General features: G+C 41.9%; 1 protein-coding gene across 1 annotated transcript in view; it reads left to right on the top strand.

Annotated features, from left to right (window-relative positions):
- The window catches only part of LOC124552186 (calcium-activated potassium channel slowpoke), an 881,186-nt gene that overhangs the window by 322,502 nt on the left and 538,225 nt on the right, over window positions 1–20,459 (top strand). The window contains exon 10 of the mRNA XM_047126498.1: window positions 20,112–20,267. Within this exon, the coding sequence (XP_046982454.1) occupies window positions 20,112–20,267 (156 nt within the window). The remainder of the gene's footprint in view (window positions 1–20,111; window positions 20,268–20,459) is intronic.

The raw sequence follows: 20,459 nt of genomic DNA, 5'->3' as shown, positions 1-20,459 counted from the left end.
GTGTGTGAGAGGAGTTGAGCCAGGGAGGTTGTGGTGCAGCCCATACACTCCACCCTCCACCATCACCATCACCCCCATCCCCTCCCCACCCACCCACATGCACAATTTGTGTGGATGGAGGCTGGGGAAAATAGAGGGGGTAAATGAATGACTCCTATCTTATGCCTATACTATGCTGTAATGTAATTTGATAGATAAAAGAACTACTCACCAAGCGGTGGCAGAACACGCACATAAAAGAAGGTTATGCTTACGCAAGCTTTTAGTTCGAGCGGCAGTGGCAGAAGGGGAAGGAAGAGAGATGAAGGAAAAGGACTGGAGAGATTTAGGAAAAGGGGTAGATTTCTGAAAAGTCACCCAGAACTGCAGGTCATGGGGGACTTAGCGGACAAGATGAGAAGGAAAGACTGATTGTTGGGGCCTGCGCTGGATGAGATTTGAAAACCTGCAAGCTTAAAGGTGGAAGACACGGTAATGTGCAAGACCGAGATTACTGCTAAAACATCGTGCAACACTTCATTGAGTGGAACCATAGTGGAAAGTGATACCACATAAAAACTAATATGTCTTCTGGCAGTACCACTATGCCCTTTAATTTACTGATAAAATGTGCCTAATTCTTGATATACGAATCCAATCAGCCCATTTACTGCTGTAATAATGCTTTCAAGAGCTTGGCAATCGAGTAAATGAGTGAACCAATAGCACTCATTATAGAGTTGCAGCAGCTGCATCTGATTTTTTCTACCGATGTTGCAGAACTGTTTAAATATTGCCTCACTACCACATATATCGTATGGAATGATGAGTTCTATGAACACACTATGGGGAGCCCCTTAAGCCCATTTATAGTGAATATCTTTGTGGAAAGTTCAAGGAGCATGCATTTAAAACTGCGATCAGGAAACTGAATATCTGGATCCTGTATGTGGGTGATACATTTGTTTTTTTGGCAGTGTGGCAGGGAGGAACTGGGCGTTTTCACAAACATCTCAACAGGATCAATCCAAAGATTCAGTTTACCATAGAGGAGGAGCAGGCAGAAGATTAAATTTTCTTTGTGTTCTAGTTTTCAGGAAAGAAGATGGTAGTTTGGGCCACATGGTTTACCAAAAACTCACACACTCAGACCATTACCTACACGGGAATTCAAACCACATGCCACAGCAAAAACAAAGCAGCATAAAAACATTAGCAGATAGAGTAAGGAAGATCTGTGAACCAGTTGCTTGATACAAAATTAAAGCATCTCATCTACGCATTGCTCAAGAATGGGTATTTGTTCACTGAGGCGAAAAGAGTGTTGAGATCACCATGTATAAATCATAGCAATGTGCAAGCACCAGTGAAATCGAAAATTTTCCTGTCTTGCTTTAAGGATGTTGCTGACCACATAGGAAAAAGCCTGAAAAAGCAGGACATCACAGTAATGTATAAACCCATACGGAAGATACAAGAGTACCCAAAATCAGCCAAGGATGCTCACCAACCTCTGGACAAAGCAGAAATTTATAGGATTCTGTGTAGTTGGGGGGAGGTGTATGTGGGTACTACAACAATAACAATCATAAAACGACTAGAAGATCATAAGGGCAATTGCAGGAGAGGGCAGATTGACAGATCAGCTGTTGTGGAACACGCTTTGCAGCCAGGAGACACCACATTCTTTTTGATAGGACTCAAGTATTGGCAGCCACTAGCAGGTGCCATGAAAGGTTATTTAGAGAGGCCCATTGAGATTGTAGAACACCCCAGGAATTTTAACAGGAAGGAGGAGGCCTTGAAACTGAATGAAATCTGGATTCTGAGCTGAAGATGATGATGTACCAGTCTTCCACCTGGGGATGAGAGCAACAGCGGATGATAGCAGTCAAAAACAGCCAGTTGCATTGACTTACTCAAAAATGTGACATGATGCCACCGTGCAGAAGAACATGGAGGTGGAATTTTACTGCATTCAGTAGTGAGCCAGGGTTTGAATCGGACATTCAAAGAAGCTACAATCCCTCTTGAAAATGTCCTCCACAAATTGGGATGAAACATTGGGTTTCAAGGTGCAATCCATTTGACCACGGCATAATAGCCTGAATATTTTATTAATTTCTTGTACAGTTCAAAGTTCAATTGGACTTGGACTGAAACTTCTCTCTCATTTTTTCTAGCTCTCTTAAGAGTGAGCACATTATTTAGTTTTTACTCTGCAGCCTGATTGTATTTCATATTGTTGGCATGACATGGGTTCACTGGTAGAAGCTGTGTTTCTTGACTTCCGCAAGGAATTCGATACAGTTCCTCACAGTCGTTTAATGAACGAAGTAAGAGCATATTGACTATCAGACCAATTGTGTGATTGGATTGAAGAGTTCCTAGATAACAGAACACAGCATGCCATTCTCAATGGAGAGAAGTCTTCCGAAGTAAGAGTGATTTCAGGTGTGCCGCAGGGGAGTGTCGTAGGACCATTGCTATTCACAATATACATAAATGACCTTGTGGATGACATCAGAAGTTCAATGAGGCTTTTTGCGGATGATGCTGTGGTATATCGAGAGGTTGTAACAATGGAAAATTGTACTGAAATGCAGGAGGATCTGCAGCGAATTGACGCGTGGTGCAGGGAATGGCAATTGAATCTCAATGTAGACAAGTGTAATGTGCTGCGAATACATAGAAAGAAAGATCCCTTGTCATTTAGCTACAATATAGCAGGTCAGCAACTGGAAGCAGTTAATACCATAAATTATGTGGGAGTACGCATTAGGAGTGATTTAAAATGGAATGATCATATAAAGTTGATACTCGGTAAAGCAGATGCCAGACTGAGATTCATTGGAAGAATCCTAAGGAAATGCAATCCGAAAACAAAGGAAGTAGGTTACAGCATGCTTGTTCGCCCACTGCTTGAATACTGCTCAGCAGTGTGGGATCCGTACCAGATAGGGTTGATAGAAGAGATAGAGAAGATCCAACGGAGAGCAGCGCACTTCGTTACAGGATCATTTAGTAATCGCGAAAGCGTTACGGAGTTGATAGATAAACTCCAGTGGAAGACTCTGCAGCAGAGACACTCAGTAGCTCGGTACAGGCTTTTGTTGAAGTTTCAAGAATATACCTTCACCGAAGAGTCAAGCAGTATATTGCTCCCTCCTACGTATATCTCGTGAAGAGACCATGAGGATAAAATCAGAGAGATTAGAGCCCACACAGAGGCATACCGACAATCCTTCTTTCTGCGAACAGTACGAGACTGGAATAGAAGGGAGAACCGATAGAGGTACTCAAGGTACCCTCCGCCACACACCGTCAGGTGGCTTGCGGAGTATGGATGTAGATGTAGATGTAGAACCTGTATTGTCAGTATACATTCCCTCTGATTGTGAAAGATGCCAGTTTTCTGCAGATATCTTTTATCCACATGTCTGAAGTGGAGATAAAATCTTCCAGCTAGACATCCATCTTTAAAATTTCCTGTTCACAGAGGTTTCAGGCAATCTCACAAGATCAATGCATCTGACATGGCATAACCATTGAAATTGTCTCTGACCAAGTAAGTTGCACATTTTGAATTCTCTCATCACTGTTCACCACAGAACATAAGTATTACTGGCTTTGTCCCTCCTTGAAGTCTGAGGGATGATCAACTTGAAATAGTGTCAAGTAGAAGAAGGTGTAAGTAGATGAATGACGAACACTAACTTCACTTAACAAAGGTTCATTCAGCACTTGCACATACAAGAGCGCAGAGCGAACTGCCTCTGGCCAGAACACATACATTATATGTACAGCTACAGAACATTCCAGTACAATGATTCTTGACATTTGTTGATACTTCTAGAATGTACTCGAATCAAATATAGAAATTAAAATTGTACAGTCCAGGTGAGTTTTAAACTCATGACCCTCCATGCAACTTTTTAGTATCATAACCACTACACCACGGTGCTACTCAGCTTCTTTTGTGACATTGCTCCCTCCTTAAGTGAACAGTGCCTCGGTGTTATGTCCTCCTAGTCTGTGAATGAGTCATTGGTCCTGCATACTCCAGCTCCCAAGACTGGTTCTCACCCTGGTGGTAGTCTTCTTGGATTTTCTTTTGCCGCTACGCCCTTCGTCACCTTTCCGCTTGTTGCCTGTCGCTGAAGCTTCAAAGGTTGCAGGATCCTTATAGGGCTTCATTCGAAGGATGAGCACCGTATCTCTGATCCTTCATCGCCTTGTGTCAGGGTCGAAATCTTCAACTTCATCAGTAACATCAGACAACTGTCTTGCAACCTTATAAGGTCCAAAGTAGCACCTGAGGAGCTTCTCAGAGAGACCAATCTTCCGAACTGGAATGAAGATCCAGACGAGGTCCCCAGGCTGGTAGACAACAGGGCGGTGGCTCACGTCATACCTTTGGCGATTGTTTTCTTGAGCCTGCAGCATCCGGAGTCGAGCTAACTGCCATGCTTCCTCAGCTCTGGTTAACACCTGGCCGATGTGGTCATCGTCCATGTCATCAGGATCTAATGGATACACAGTGTCCATCCTCGTAGTCGCCTCATGCCCATGCACCACGAAAAATGGTGTAAATCCTGTGGTGTCTTGTTTGACGGTGTTGTAGGCAAACGTCACGAAAGGTAGCACTTCATCCCAGTTGCTCTGCTCAACATTGACGAACGTTGATAGCATGTCAGCCAAGGTCTTATTAAGGCATTGAGTAAGCCCTTTAGTTTGTGGATGGTAGGAAGTCGTCATGTGATGATTAATGTTGCATTGACGGTTTATCTCTGTCACAAGATTTGACTGAAAAACTTTCCCTCGATCTGTAATTAATACAATACAATCTCTTCCATGATGAAGTTTGCTACCTCGGATGCTTCAGCTGTTTTCACAGCTTTTGTAATGGCATAGCATGTCAGATAATCAGTGCAAACAATAATCCATCTATTGCCACTAGCAGACGGAAATCATCTGAGGAGGTCAATCCCAACATGCTGGAAAGAAGTTTCGGTTGGTGGAATTGGTATGAGTCAGCCAGGTGGTTTCTGAGAAACTGACTTTCTCCTCTGGCACTCTCGACAGTGCGAAACATAGTGACGGATACTTCTAAATAAACCTGGTCAGAAAAACTTCTTGCGGATTCTATCGTATGTCTTAATAAATCCTAAATGTCCAGCCTCAGGTCTGTCATGGAATTTCTGTAGAACATCTAAGCCCATGTGTTTAGGAATCACTGGTAACCACCTCTTTCCAAACAAATAAAAGTTTTTCTTGCAATGTAGTCCATTAACTACCTTAAATTGTCCTTTCACATCCTTTGACCAATTTAAGGCAAGAATAATTCGAGATATCTTGGCGCCCTTCTTCTGCTCAGCAGAGAGATCCTGGAGTGCAGTGAGACAGTCACTATCTTCCCTGACTTTGATGGTCTTGCACAGGGTTTCTTGAGAGACAGTCGGCATCTTGGTGTTTTCTTACACTTTTTTACACTGTGGTAACATCATTCTCTTGAAGATGTAGTGCCCACCTGGCGAATCATCCTGCTGGATCCTTATGACCTGTCAACCAACACAGTGAATGATGGTCTGTAACAACTGTGAATGTCCTTCCATAGAGATACTGTCGAAATTTGCACAGGGCCCACATCACAGCAAGACATTCTCTTTCTGTAGTTGAGTAGTTTCTCACAGCTTTTGTAAGTGTCCTAAAAGCATAGGCCTTCTTTTTTCCATCCGAAATTTGCACCAGAACGGCACCGATCCCATACCCACTGGCATCTGTGTGTAGTTCTGTGGTTGCTCTCTCATCATACAGACCAAGTACAGGGTCAGTCATCAGAGCTTTTCGCAGCACATCAAAAGAATCTTGTTGAGTACCACCCCAGATAAATTTATCATTAGCTTTTAACAACTCTTGGAGTGCCCTGGCTTTGATACAAAAGTCTTTGATAAAACAATGGTAATAAGAACATAATCCAAGGAAGCTTCTCACATCTCTAATACTTTTAGGAATAGGAAATTCTGGTATAGATCTCACCTTTTCTGGGTCTGGTCGCACACCTTCGTTTGACACAAGATGTCCAAGTATTTTGATTTCTTTTGCTCCAAAGAGACACTTTCTTGGATTAAGTTTCAGCCGGCCTTGTTGGAGACACTTAAGAACGGCCCTCAGTCTTTTTATATGTTCATCAAATATCTCTGAGAACACTATAATGTCATCTAAATAACAAAGACACATTGTCCACGTCCGGTGCCTTATAAGATTTTCCATCATCTGTTCAAAAGTTGCTGGTGCATTACACAAACCAAACGGCATTACCGTAAACTCATACAGGCTCCCAGGGGTGAAGAATGCAGTTTTCTCACTATTTATTTATTTACTTATTGTTCCATGGGACCACCTTAAGGAGAAGTCTCCATGGTCATGGAACGAGTCAATACGGGAAATTATAACACGGTAGTGGAAACAGATAAATTGAAATATAAGAAACATATTCAGGTGACAATTCGTAAGTTTAAATAAAGAAAATCAACAATGTAACACTGGAATTGGCTTAATTTTTTAGCTCTTCCAGGAGCTCCTCGACAGAATAGAAGGAGTGAGCCATGAGGAAACTCTTCAGTTTGGACTTAAAAGTGTTTGGGCTACTGCTAAGATTTTTGAGTTCTTGTGGTAGCTTATTGAAAATGGATGCAGCAGAATACTGCACTCCTTTCTGCACAAGAGTCAAGGAAGTGCATTACACAAGCAGATTTGATTTCTGCCTAGTATTAACTGAGTGAAAGCTGCTAACTCTTGGGAATAAGCTAATATTGCTAACAACAAACGACATTAAAGAAAATATATACTGTGAGGGCAATGTCAGAACTCCCAGACTATTGAATAGGGGTCGACAAGAGGTTCTCGAACTTACACCACACATAGCTCGAATAGCCCGTTTTTGAGCCAAAAATACCCTTTTTGAATCAGAAGAATTACCCCAAAAAATAATACCATACGACATAAGCATATGAAAGTATGTGAAATAGATTACTTTTCGTGTTGAACTGTCACTTATTTCAGATACTGTTCTAATGGTAAATGTGGTGTCACTGCCAGACACCACACTTGCTAGGTGGTAACCTTTAAATCGGCCGCGGTCCATTAGTATCCGTCGGACCCGCGTGTCGCCACTGTCAGTGATAGTAAACCGAGCGCCACCACACGGCAGGTCTAGAGAGACATACTGGCACTCGCCCCAGTTGTACAGCCGACTTTGCTAGCGAAGCTACACTGACCGATACGCTCTCATTTGCCGAGACGATAGTTAGCATAGCCTTCAGCTACATTTGCTACGACCTAGCAAGGCGCCGTATTCAATTGATAATTATTATGTGAAGCATGTATCATCAAGAGCGATGTTCTACGATTGTGGATTAAAGTTAAGTATTATATCAACTACTTACTTTATTTGCAATTCTCAAGATATTGTCCTGTTCCAGACCTCACGCCAGTCAGCGTGTAATTAAACGCGTGCATTTCGGCCTCCTCTAGCAACACAGTGTTGGCGCTTCTGCCAACACTACAGTAAATAAAGCAGCATTTATTTTCTGAACAAGATCCTGAACATGGGCTTTCCACAACAGCTTACTATCTATCCAAACGCCTAGGAACTTGAACTGATCCGTCTCGCTTATAATATGCCCAGTCTGTCTGATCAAAATATCGGTTCTTGTTGAATTGTGAGTTATAAACTGTAAAAACTGAGTCTTACTGTGATTTAGCATCAAATTATTTTCCACAAGCCACGAACTTATTTCATGAACTAAATTATTTGATACTGTTTCAATATTACACACAAGATCCTTCACTACCAAGCTGGTGTCATCAGCAAACAGAAATATTTTTGAATCACCTGTGATACTAGAAGGCATATCATTTATATAAATAAGAAACAGCAGTGGCCCCAGCACCGACCCTTGGGGAATGCCCCACTTAACAGTGCCCCATTGGGACTGAACATCACTACCACTCTCAATATTGCGGAGAATTACCTTCTGCTTTCCGTTCTTAAAGTAAGAGGCTAACCAATTGTAAGCTTCTCCTCTTACTCCATAATGGTCCAACTTCTGCAGTAATATTTTGTGGTCAACAGAGTCAAAAGCCTTCGTTAAATCAAAGAAAACACCTAACGTTTGCAGCCTTTTATTTAATCCATCCAAAACCTCACAGAGAAAAGAGAATATAGCATTTTCAGTTGTTAAGCCATTTCTAAAACCAAACTGTACATTTGACAGCAAATTATGTGAATTTAAATGCTCCAGTAACCTTGTATATACAACCCTCTCGATAACTTTAGCAAACACCGATGGCATAGAAATAGGTCTATAATTGTCAGCATTATACCTATCTCCCTTTATACAAAGTGGCTTCAGTACCGAGTACTTTAATCGGTCAGGAAACCGACCACTCCTAAAGGAAAAGTTACAGATATAGCTAAGTACTGGGCTAACATACATAGAACAATACCTCAGTATTCTGTTAGATACCCCATCATATCCATGAGAGCTCTTGGTCTTTAGTGATTTAATTACTAACTCAATCTCCCTCTTGTCAGTATTATGGAGGAGCATTTCAGGTAACAGTCTCGGAACACTTTTTTCTATGAGCGCTGTATGATTCCCTGATGGGACTAGGTTTCTATTTAGTTCACCTGCTATATTCAGAAAGTGATTATTAAATACTGTACATATATGCGACTTATCAGTAAGATGTACATTCCCACTACGCACTGATTCAATATCCTCGACCTGTCTCTGCAGACCAGCCATTTCCTTTACAACTGACCATATGGTTTTAATTTGATCCTGAGATGTAGCTATTATATCTGCATACCACATACTTTTTGCTTTCCTAATAACTTTTTTAAGCACCTTACAATACTGTTTGTAATGGGCTGCTGCATTTAGATTGTGACTGTTTCTAATGTTTTGATATAATTGCCACTTTGTTCTACAAGATATTCTTATCCCTTTAGTCAGCCACCCAGACTGCCTGTTTGTGCTAGTACCCTGTTTTGAATGTTCTAATGGAAAGAAACTTTCAAAGAGCACGAAAAAAGTCTTGAGGAAAGCATTATATTTATCGTCTACTGTATCAGCACTATAAACATCTTGCCACTCTTGTTCCTTGATAAGGTTTACAAAGGTCTCTACAGCAACTAGATCAGCTTTCCTAAAAAGTTGATAACTATATTTAACATGTGTTGCAGCACAAAAATCTTTTAGAGTTAAAATTTGTGCATCATGATCTGAAAGGCCAGTCACATTTTTGCTAACAGAATGCCCTTCTAGTAATGAGGAATGAACAAAAATATTGTCTGTGGTTGTTCTACTGTTCCCTTGCACTCTCATTGGAAAGAATACTGTTTGCATAAGATTATATGAATTAAGGAGGTCTACCAGCATCCTTTTCCTTGCACAATCACTTATACAATTAATATTGAAGTCACCATATATAACCAACTTTTTGTATTTCCTATAAAGTGAACCAAGAACTTCCTCTAGCTTTAGCAAAAATGTTGTGAAGTCGGAGTCTGGGGATCTATAAATAACAACAGTAAGAAGTTTAGCTCCACTAAATTTAACCACACCTGCACAACATTCAAACATCTTTTCAGTGCAGTACTTTGAAACATCAATTGACTCAAATGGGATACCGTTTTTCACATACATGGCTACTCCCCCACACCACAAAGAGATCCTAGAAAAGCCGCCAGCCAACCTGTATCCTGGTAAAGGAAGCCTCTGAATTATCTCCTTATTTAAGAAGTGTTCAGATATACCAATAATTTCAGAGTCAACATCTATAAGCAGTTCACTAACTTTATCTCTAATACCTTGTATATTTTGATGAAATATACTAATTCCCTCATTAATCGGATACCTAAGCTTTGTCAAAAGTGGTTTCTTTGTTAGAGAGACTTCCCTTAAGCAGGAATACCTATCAGCTGACTTCAATCTAAAAAAGGTACAGCTCTAACACCCACAACTACCGGAATTTTCCCATGAGTGATCCCACCACCCCACCTATGCTGTCACCTATAAGCTTTGCCAACCTCTCCTTTCCATACCTGTTGAGGTGCAGGCCATGTCTGCCATGTTCTGCTTCTATTTGCCAGTATCCCGAGTACATGTCCATAGTTGAGGAGAACTTAGCCCCCTTCAGACAATTTAGTGTATTGTCAATTCGTGGAAGAGAATAAACGTCCTTTTTAGTTATCTTATTAAGCTACCTGTCATCAACACAAAAGCGCCAACTACCATCCTTCTTCCTGACAAGGACCACTGGTGATGACCATGGGCTCTGAGAAGGCTGAATGATGTCATTTTTCATCATTTTCTCTACCTTGTTGTGAATTATTTGACTTTTCGTTGCTGATACATGGTATGCTTTCTGGCTTATTGGTTGATGGTCTCCAGTGCTAATCTGGTGCTTCACTGTCAATTTGTCTAATTTGCTCTTCACCTGTGGACTGAAACATCCAGAGAACTCTTGAAAAATGGCAAGTAGCTTCTTCTGTTGTTCCTTAGTGAGATCTGATGGTAGTCAAGCTAGAAGATCTCATAGTGGTAGTGATAATTTCGCCCACAGACTCGGCATGGGAAGTTTCTATGATGCTCAGCTGTTCTTCAATTAATGGCTTCACGTTTGATACGCACATGCATCTTGGAAGAATCTGTGGTTCTCAGCGACAGTTAACTATCCACAATTCACTGAATCTGTTCTTAAATGAGATGACAGAGACTGGGATGACTGAGTTATTCTTTAGTGGTACACTTCTCTTACATTACACTACAAGATCCATGGGTTGATGCATGGTATGACACATGACAGTTACCTTTCTAGTGCTTACTGTAGGAATGATCACTTCATCCAACACACATAGTCTCCGCACACTTGGATGCATATCTTCCTGTCCACAGTATCTCGTCTCATCTAGCATAATCTTTGAGCAACCACAATCTATAATTGCCTGAGAAGCTTTCAAAAAGTCCCATCCGAGAATGACGTCATGACTACACTCTTGTAGATGATGAATTTTAAGGGCTGTATATGGCCACTTATACCCACACAAATGGTACACCTTGCTGTAGGTTTTACATATTTCCCATTAGCCTCCTTCAGCAGAGATGTTTTGTTGTCAATGAATACAGTTTTCTGCCACTGGTGATGGCACTTTTCTGAAATGACTGAATATGATGCTCCAGATTCTACAAGAGCTTGGGCTGGTTGGCCTTCCATGAGTATATTGACGTAGTTTCCTATCATTTTTGTAGTGATCGACGGCGGAGGATGTTTCTCTTTGGTGGCCTCACCTCCAAGAAAGGTCGCACCCTTTAGTTTTACAGATTGTGGCTGCTGGGTGATTGGCTGGAGCTTCTAAACAATGATGGAGACCTTGATTGGCATGTTGGGAAGCATCCTCTCCAGTGGCTAGCTTGCGGCGATAGTGACCTACGTCGTCTTGCATCCACATCTTCTTGTTCATCTTCGTTGTCCTGGAGTTGACATCGGCTGAGATCAGTCTGCTGTCTTCTGGTGCGGGCTTCATCAAATATCCGCTGCCTTTCTTGACAGTAGTGCACCATATGTTGTGGTTGTCTGCAATGGAAACATACTGTTTGGTTATCCTGGGTTCTCCAGACGTCAGTCTTCCTTGGTGCCCAAACAGGTTCCTCATGCAGCATTCTAGGAATGTAACTTTGCCTGGATCTCGACTTTTTCATCTTTTTAAAGGGCAATGAAGGACGAGAGATTGGGTTCAATGTGTGTTCCTATTCCTCCCTCATGACCTCTTGATGTGTCTCAATTTTTTGCTTGCCGTGCAATCCAAGTGCCTTCTGAACTTCCTCTCTCACTATCTGACAAAGAACACTTGTGAAATTGTTTGCTTCCTCCATCACAGACATTGATATGACATTTGGAAGCCATTCAAACTTCTTTTGTGTGATTGTTTTTTGTTGATACATTGTCTCAATATACTGGCACAATTTTATGAAGTTGTTTGCTATCAAAAACCCCTTCAGGAGTAGGGCTTGATACATGTCCTCATCAACACCCTTCATGAGATATGCAACCTTATCTTCCTCCTTCATTCTAGGATCCACTATTTTACACAGCTCCAAGACATTTTGAATGTAGGATGCTGTAGTTTCTCCTGGTCGCTGTGCCCTGGACTTTAATTTATCTTCAGCCTTGCACTTCTTTTGTTGTGTGTCGCCGAAATACTTGCGCAGTTCCTCCTGGAATACTTCCCAGCTTGTGAACTTCTCCTCGTTGTTCTCATACTATTGTTTGGCAGTGCCCTCCAAGTTGAAAAATACATTAGCCAAACACACAGTGTCATCCCATTTGTTAAATTTGGCTATAAGCTCATATACCTTCAACCACTTGTTTGAATCTTGGCCATCACCACCAGAGAACCTGGAAGGATGTCTCATGTGGTGGCACAGAGTTGCTGTCATGGTAACTTTCTCTTATTCTTCTGTCTCCGATAGTGTGCAATCTGTTGAATATGGCTCAAACTCAGGTTTTTGGCTACGTAACCAGCGGCTCTGTCATGGCGTCATGGGAGCCACTTTGATAATGTGCGCTATGATAAGATCCAATACCAGGCGCCTCCACCAGAATAATGACATACAGAAACGCGGAATAAGGTGTAAGTAGGTGAATGATGAATACTAACTTCACTTAACGAAGGTTTATTCAGCACTTGCACACACAAGAGCTTGGAGCAAACTGCCTCTGGCCAGAACACATACAGTATATATACAGCTGCAGAACATTCCAGTACAGTGATTCTGGGCATTTGTGGATACTTCTTACTAGAATGTACTCGAACCGGATATAGAAATTAAAATTGTACATTCTAGGTGAGTTTTGAACTCACATCCCTCCATACAACAGTTTAGTATCATAACCACAACACCTTGGTGCTACTGAGCTTCTTCTGTGACAGTAGCAAGATGAAAATTGTCCAACTGTTGTCGAAAAACATACTTTAGAATATGGGGGAGATAAGGGTATAAAGCATAGAAACCAGCAAGCAGCCTTGTTTAGTACCAGTTTTTATGCGAAAGGGTCATGACAATTTGCACCCAATACATATAGTAGCTTACATGTTCTCGTGTAATATGAGAAAAGTGGATGATAATAGCTAGGAATTTAGGAGGGCTATCAGTCTTATGAGGTAACTTGAAAAGCTTGATTCTGCTGGCTGAATCAAAAACTTACTAGTGAAGGGTCACGCTTTCAGCATCTTGCATATTCTGTGGAATGTACCCTCCTTCACAGTAGAGGCAGCGTATTCTGTGGAATGTATTCTTCTTCACAGCATAGGCAAAGTAGTTCACATATGAGATACTGGCAGAAGTAAAGCTGTGAGGATGGGTCATGTGTTGCGCTTGGGTAGTTCAGTCAGTGAGCAGTTACTGGTGAAAGGCAAAGGTGGAATGGAGTCCCAGTCCAGAACATAGTTTTAATCTGTTACAAAGTTTCAACAGTCAAACTGTTTGATAACAGTATAATCACTGACAAGTCTGAAGTTAGAGTTCCATAGTGAAACATTATCACAGTAAAACTAAAAGTATAAATTCTAGATCAAGATGGACCATAGTTTGGACAGCTGTCCAAAATTCACGCGCACAGAAAAAATCCTCAGTCCATTGGAAATCAGATGCTAGTGCTGGAGGCCAAGATCATTGCATGTTGGTCATGCTATAGTACTGGCAGCTTATAGAGGGCTCAGAAGGTGGTGGTGCCCTTAAATGGTGTTTTGGCTTCAATTGGCTCATCAGTATCCATGCAACAAAAGAATATGTCATCGGCTACTTGTGGCAGACACAAGTAGGGCCACAATAGCCACGCACCCTAATGGCGATGTGGGCTCCACCTGTTGGCAAAGCAGGCACCTGTTGTTGTAGGGGTAGCTCTTGGAAGTTTCCTAAGACAGAAACCCATTCTTAATGTCTTTTTTGGACCATACCGCCACCCCCCCCCCCCCCCCCCCCCCTCCTTTCCCACTCCCTCCCCAGGGCTGTTTTTGGCATCAATTTAGTGTTAAATCAGTAATCTCATGATTACTACTTCTTATATACCATCTGTGTGTACACAGACTTCAGGTGCATTGTCAAAGTCCACATCTTACCCCACTGGAAGTTGAGAAAGTGTGTCTACATTATTGGCATGCCATGTCTTGGAACAATATTGTGTGTCTTATACACTACTGGTCATTAAAATTGCTACACCACGGAGAAGTGCAGATGATAAACGTGTATTCATTGGACGAATATATTATACTAGAACTGACATGTGATTATATTTTCATGCAATTTGGGTGCACAGATCCTGAGAAACCAGTACCCAGAACAACCACCTCTGGCCGTAATAATGCCCTTAATACGCCTGGGCATTGAGTCAAACAGAGCTTGGATGGCGTGTACAGGTACAGCTGCCCATGCAGCTTCAACACGATACCACAGTTCATCAAGAGTTGTGACTGGCGTATTGTGACGAGCCAGTTGCTTGGCCACCATTGACCAGATGTTTTCAATTGGTGAGAGATCTGGAGAATGTGCTGGCCAGGGCAGCAGTCGAACGTTTCCTGTATCCAGAAAGGCCCGTACAGCACCTGCAACATGAGGTTGTGCATTACCCTGCTGAGATGTAGGCTTTCACAGAGATTGAACGAAGGGTAGAGCCATGGGTCGTAACACATCTGAAATGTAACATTAACTGTTCAAACTGCCGTCAATGCGAACAAGAGGTGGCTGAGATGTGTAACCAATGGCACCCCATACCATCACGCCAAGCGATACGCCTGTATGGCGATGACAAATACACGCTTTCAGTGTGCGTTCGCCAAACACAGATGCGACCATCATGATGCTGTAAGCAGAACCTGGATTCATCCAGGAAAAAAAAAAGACATTTTGCCATTCGTGCACCCAGGTTCGTTGTTGAGTACACCATCGCAGGTGCTCCTGTCTGTGATGCAGCGTCAAGGGTAACCGCAGCCATGGTCTCCAAACAGAGAGTCCATGTTGCTGCAAAAGTCATTGAACTGTTCGTGCAGATGGTTGTTGTCTTGTAACGTCCCCATCTATTGACTCAGGGATCGAGACATGGCTGCATGATCCATTACAGCCATGCAGATAAGTTGCCTGTCATCTCGTCTGCTATTGATATGAGGCCGTTGGGATCCAGCACAGCATTCCGTAATACCCTCCTAAACCCGCCGATTCCATATTCTGCTAACAGTCATTGGGTCTCGACCAATGCTAGCAGCAATGTCGCGATATGATAAACCGCAATTGCGATAGGCTACAGTCCGACCTTTATCAAAGTTGGAAACATGATGGTACACATTTCTCTTCCTTACACGAGACATCACAACAACGTTTCACCAGGCAACGCCGGTCAACTGCTATTTGTGTATGAGAAATCGGTTGGAAACTTTCCTCATATTAACACGTTGTAGGTGTCGCCACCGCCGCCAACCTTGTGTGAATGCTCCGAAAAGCTAATCATTTGCATATCTCAGCATCTTCTTCCTGTCAGTTAAATTTTGTGTCTGTAGCACGTCATCTTCGTGGTGTAGCAATTTTAATGGCAAGTAGTGTATGTATTCTGATAAAAACATAACCCGGTGCTGGAGTCATCTTGCCATTTTGGTACATATGCCCACAGTTGTGTTGAAAAAGAACAGCAGTGGTTTGTGGTCAGTAAGGAGAACAAATCCCTGTCCATATGCATAATACTGAAACTTTTAAGGTAAATGTAATGGCCAGAGCCTAATTTTCAATCTGACTGTAATTGCGCTGTGCTGGCATTAGTGCTTTTGATGCAAATGCAATAGGTCACTGTATGCTATTTACCTTATGGGAGAGAACTGCCTCAAAGCCAGTGTCTGATGTGTCAGCTACCACAATTAGTAATTTGGTCTGGTCACTTTCACATTAAACATAGTGATTGAAGAAGAGCCTCTTTAAGTTTTGGAAGCCTTTTTACAGCTGACGGACTAGGCCCACAGGACATTTTTATGCAGCAGTTTGTGCAGTGATTCTGCAGTAACACCTGCATGAGGTGTTAACTTCCAATAGCAATTGAGCTGTCCCGGTAGATCACCAGGATATGTTTGAATCCCTCATCCAGTGGTAACTGGAAGTACGCATCACAGAGGTTGATCTTCATGGAAATGGTGCCCCTCTACAATTTTGACGTGATATCCTCCACTTTGGGAATAGGTTAAGTGTCCACAACTGACTGGGAGTTCATTGTTGACTTGAACTCTACACAAATCTTTATCAGTCCATCAGGTTTTCCCACTAGAACAATTGAGGTAGCCCATAAACGGTTGGGAACCAGTTATAACCTTGCTACTAATTTATAGAAGTCATATTACAGGAAGACAACTATAACCTACCTTCATTATTTTATATTTTAATAATTCATGAGAGATTAAGGGCAATTCCAGGTGGGCTATTCATTTGGCTCACTATTCCATTTTCTTGTCAGATATGGGAATGGTAGGTGTGGGGCACACATTCCTTTGACCACTGAGTCATTGAAGAAAGTGCTGCTGGAAACCACTGATCTTGTGGTGACAGCAGCCATATTATCCAAAATAAGTTGTTGTGGCTGCTAGATGTTTTGCAAGATTATGAGCACTTGGATGGTCATGTTTGTGTTGACAGCACACATACGAAAATGAGAAGTGAACATTACTACATCAGATAAGATAAAATTTATCTTAAGAGCACCATCCAACATGGGAACTGTGAAATTCCCTACAAATCTTGTCACCAATGACTGAAGTGACCTGACTAGGACTGAGTAAGTAAAAACAAGCTCTCAGGCCGGTTAATAAAAATAAATACTTCATTAGAAGTAATGAAAAAGAGACACTTATCATTAAACCCAAAGAGCTGAAGTTAATTTGGTAACAGAAATACAACAAGACTTATTTGATCAGTTGGAAAACTGACACATTCTTCGATAGTGGTATAATCACAGACAACTTTGAAATTAGAAGTGTGTAATGAAACATTATTACTGTGAACCTAACAGTGTAAGTTCTGTATCCAGATGAACCACAATTTGGCTGACTGTCCAAAATTCACAACCACAGAAAAAGTCTGAGACCATTGGATATCAGGTCCTGGTGTTGGAATCCGTAGAGGCCAAGATCAGTGTACATTGCTTCTGCTGGCAACTTGTGGAGGGCTCTGTAGGCAGTGGTGTTCTGAATGGTGCATTGACTTCAACTGGCTTGGCAATGACCATGTGACATCCTAAATACAGTCACAGCAGAAGGATATGTTACAGACTACTTGTCGCCACATTACCTTTTGTGGACTCCGCCTGTTGGTGAATTGGGTGGCTCTGGTCATAGTGGTAGCTTCCGGAGTTTCCCATGACAACAAACTGTCCTTGAAGTTGTTCTTTGGAACCCTCTCTCTCTCTCTCTCTCTCTCTCTCTCTCTCTCTCTCTCTCTCTCTCATGGTGCCTACAGGGTCACATCTCATCCGCTGGCTTGTTATGTTGGTGGTCTACATGTCCCGACAGGTTCCTAAGGTCTTTGTTCTTTGTTAGGACCAAGTCTAGCTGGTGCAAGTGGTGAGGACATTAATGCATCCACTGGTAAGATATTTAACATCAAGGTATGTGCTAGTGATACACTTTCCATGAAGGGGACATAACTGCAGAAGTCTCTGCTAGTTTTCAGTCTCCTTTTCCACACCGTGGGTGTCAGGGTATATAGGTTAACTGTTGTTTTCTTCTCCTTCTTGGACGTTGAAATTGCTGAGGATACACAGTCCTTGAGAACTGGTATTTGTAGATAGCTCTTTGCTCAGTGCAGCATGAAACTGGACCTTCTTTTCTGCACTGAATGGGAGCATTAGTACTGATAACATTGATGAGGTCCACAAAGATGACATGCAAATGAAATGATTCCACTCAGTTGTACCACAATGAGAAATGAGAGAGTTGATGAGGCTGTTTGTAACAGAAAAATCTTCTCCTTGCTGGTTTCGCAAGCCCTAAGATGATTTCTGTCAAAAGAATATTGTAGTTAGATTCCCTTACACAATCTTTATGTGGAATCCGTATTTGATCTAGGCAGACATTCAAACCAATAACTGTTGTAAAGTCTCCAATCAGCTGTATGTTTTATTACGAGAGGCAGCTTCTCGTTTCACTATCATGCATTCTAAGGTTTTTTCGGCTCTTCCCATAGTCCATTCACAACTTAGTTTAGAGTTTGAGTCCACAGCACACATACCATCTCTGCTGCCTTTCAGTTGATCCTTTGCTTTGAACAAGTTCTTTCTTACTTATCACTTTTCCTTTTATCCTTCATACTTCACTCTAGTTATTTTTCTGACAAATAATTCCCTAACTCCAGAAACCAAACTTAAAAAGGTTTTGGGGTTTTATTATGTATGAGTTGTCGTTATCTGTTCTTTTTGGATTGATCTATAGAATTCAGTTTTGTTTTTTAGCTCAGTATCTGCTCTACACACGTCAGAAAACGTTTGCATCACCCGGTTCCCAGAACTCCTGAAGATAGTCATTGACTGTGGATATTATATCACAGACACAGTCCTTTTGACAGTTTAGAGATGTCACTAAACCTGCCCAAAGGTGTAAACAACCACGCATGAGCAGCACCTATTAGATGGAGGGGGCCCGACAGCCGACGAGTTCCAGTCATTCCACCACAAAGGAGGTACACAGCTCATATTGTCTGTCGTGCAACCATGCCTAGACAGTCAGTAACATGGTTCGATCATGTCCACATTGTTATTTTGTGCCAAGAAGGGCTCTCAACAATCGAAATGTCCAGGCGTCTCAGAGTGAACCAAAGTGATGTTGTTCAGACATGGAAGAGATACAGAGAGACAGAAACTGTCGATGACATGCCTCTCTCAGGCCGCCCAAGGGCTACTACTGCTGTGGATGACCACTACCTATGGATCATGGCTCGGAGGAACCCTGACAGCAACACCACCATGTTGAATAATGCTTTTCATGCAACCACAAGACGTAATGTTACAACTCGAACTCTGCACAACAGGCTGCATGATACGCAACTTCAGTTCCAACGTCCATGGTGAGGTCCATCTTTGCAACCACAACACCATGCAACACTGTACAGATGGGCCCAGAAACATACCAAATGGACCACTCAGGGCTGACACCATGTTCTCTTCACCAATGAGTGTTGCACATGCCTTCAACCAGACAATTGTCAGAGACGTGTTTGGAGGCAACTCTGCCAGGCTGAATGCCTTAGACATGCTGTCCAGTGAGTGCAGCAAGGTGGAGGTTCTCTACTATTTTGGAGTGGCATTATGTGGGGCTGGCGTATGCTGCTGGTGGTCATGGAAGGCTCTGTAATGTCTGTACGATATGTGAATGACATTCTCCGACCAATAGTGCAGCCATATCGGTAACATATTGGTGAGGCATTCGTCTTCATGGACGACATTTCACACCACTATCATGCACATCTTGTGAATGACTTCCTTCAGGATAATGACTTCGCTTGACTAGAGTGGCCAGCATGTTCTCCAGACATGAACTCTATTGAACATCCCTGGGATAGATTGAAAAGGGCCGTTTATGGACGAAGTGACCCACTAACCACTCTGAGGGATGTATACCGAATCACCATTGAGGAGTGGGACAATCTGGACCAGCAGTGCCCTGATGAACTTGTGGATAGTATGTCACAATGAATACAGGCATGCATCAATGCAAGAGGATGTGCTACTGGGTATTAGAGGTACCGGTGTGTACAGCAATCTGGACCACCATCTCTGAAGGTCTGGCTTTATGGTGGTACAATGTGTAATGTGTGGGTTTCATGAGCAATAAAAACTGCAAAAATGATGTTTATGTTGATCTCTATTCCAATTTTCTGTACAGGTTCCGGAACTCTCAGAACTGAGATGATGAAAAACTTTTTTTTGATGTTTGTATATGTAAAATTGAAACAGTGTGCAGAATATCTATGTTTATATTCTAGTTATGATTTTTCACTGATAGCAGTTAATATTGTTTTGTAATTTTGATCTCTCAGGCCTATCTCTTAAACATTCCATCGTGGGACTGGAAGCAGGGTGATGATGTGATATGTCTCGCGGAACTTAAATTGGGGTTTATTGCTCAAAGCTGTTTGGCACCTGGGTTTTCAACTATGATGGCCAATCTGTTTGCCATGCGTTCCTTTAAAACGGTAAGAAACAAGTGGAAATCAATCTAAGTCTCATATGACAGTGTTGTTATACATAAATTCTATTATCCATTGTTGAAATGATGATAGATATTTTATTCTTAACAACATTAGTTTTAAATTTAATTCCTTTCTTGATTTGCTATTCAGGCTGAAATACCTTTTGTTTACTATAGCAGTTTGGTTTCTCTGTGT

This window comes from Schistocerca americana, chromosome 1, assembly GCF_021461395.2.
Source record: "Schistocerca americana isolate TAMUIC-IGC-003095 chromosome 1, iqSchAmer2.1, whole genome shotgun sequence".
NCBI lineage: Eukaryota > Metazoa > Arthropoda > Insecta > Orthoptera > Acrididae > Schistocerca > Schistocerca americana.
The sequence above is the reverse complement of the archived record's forward strand: the minus strand, read 5'-3'. Positions and strand labels throughout refer to the sequence as shown.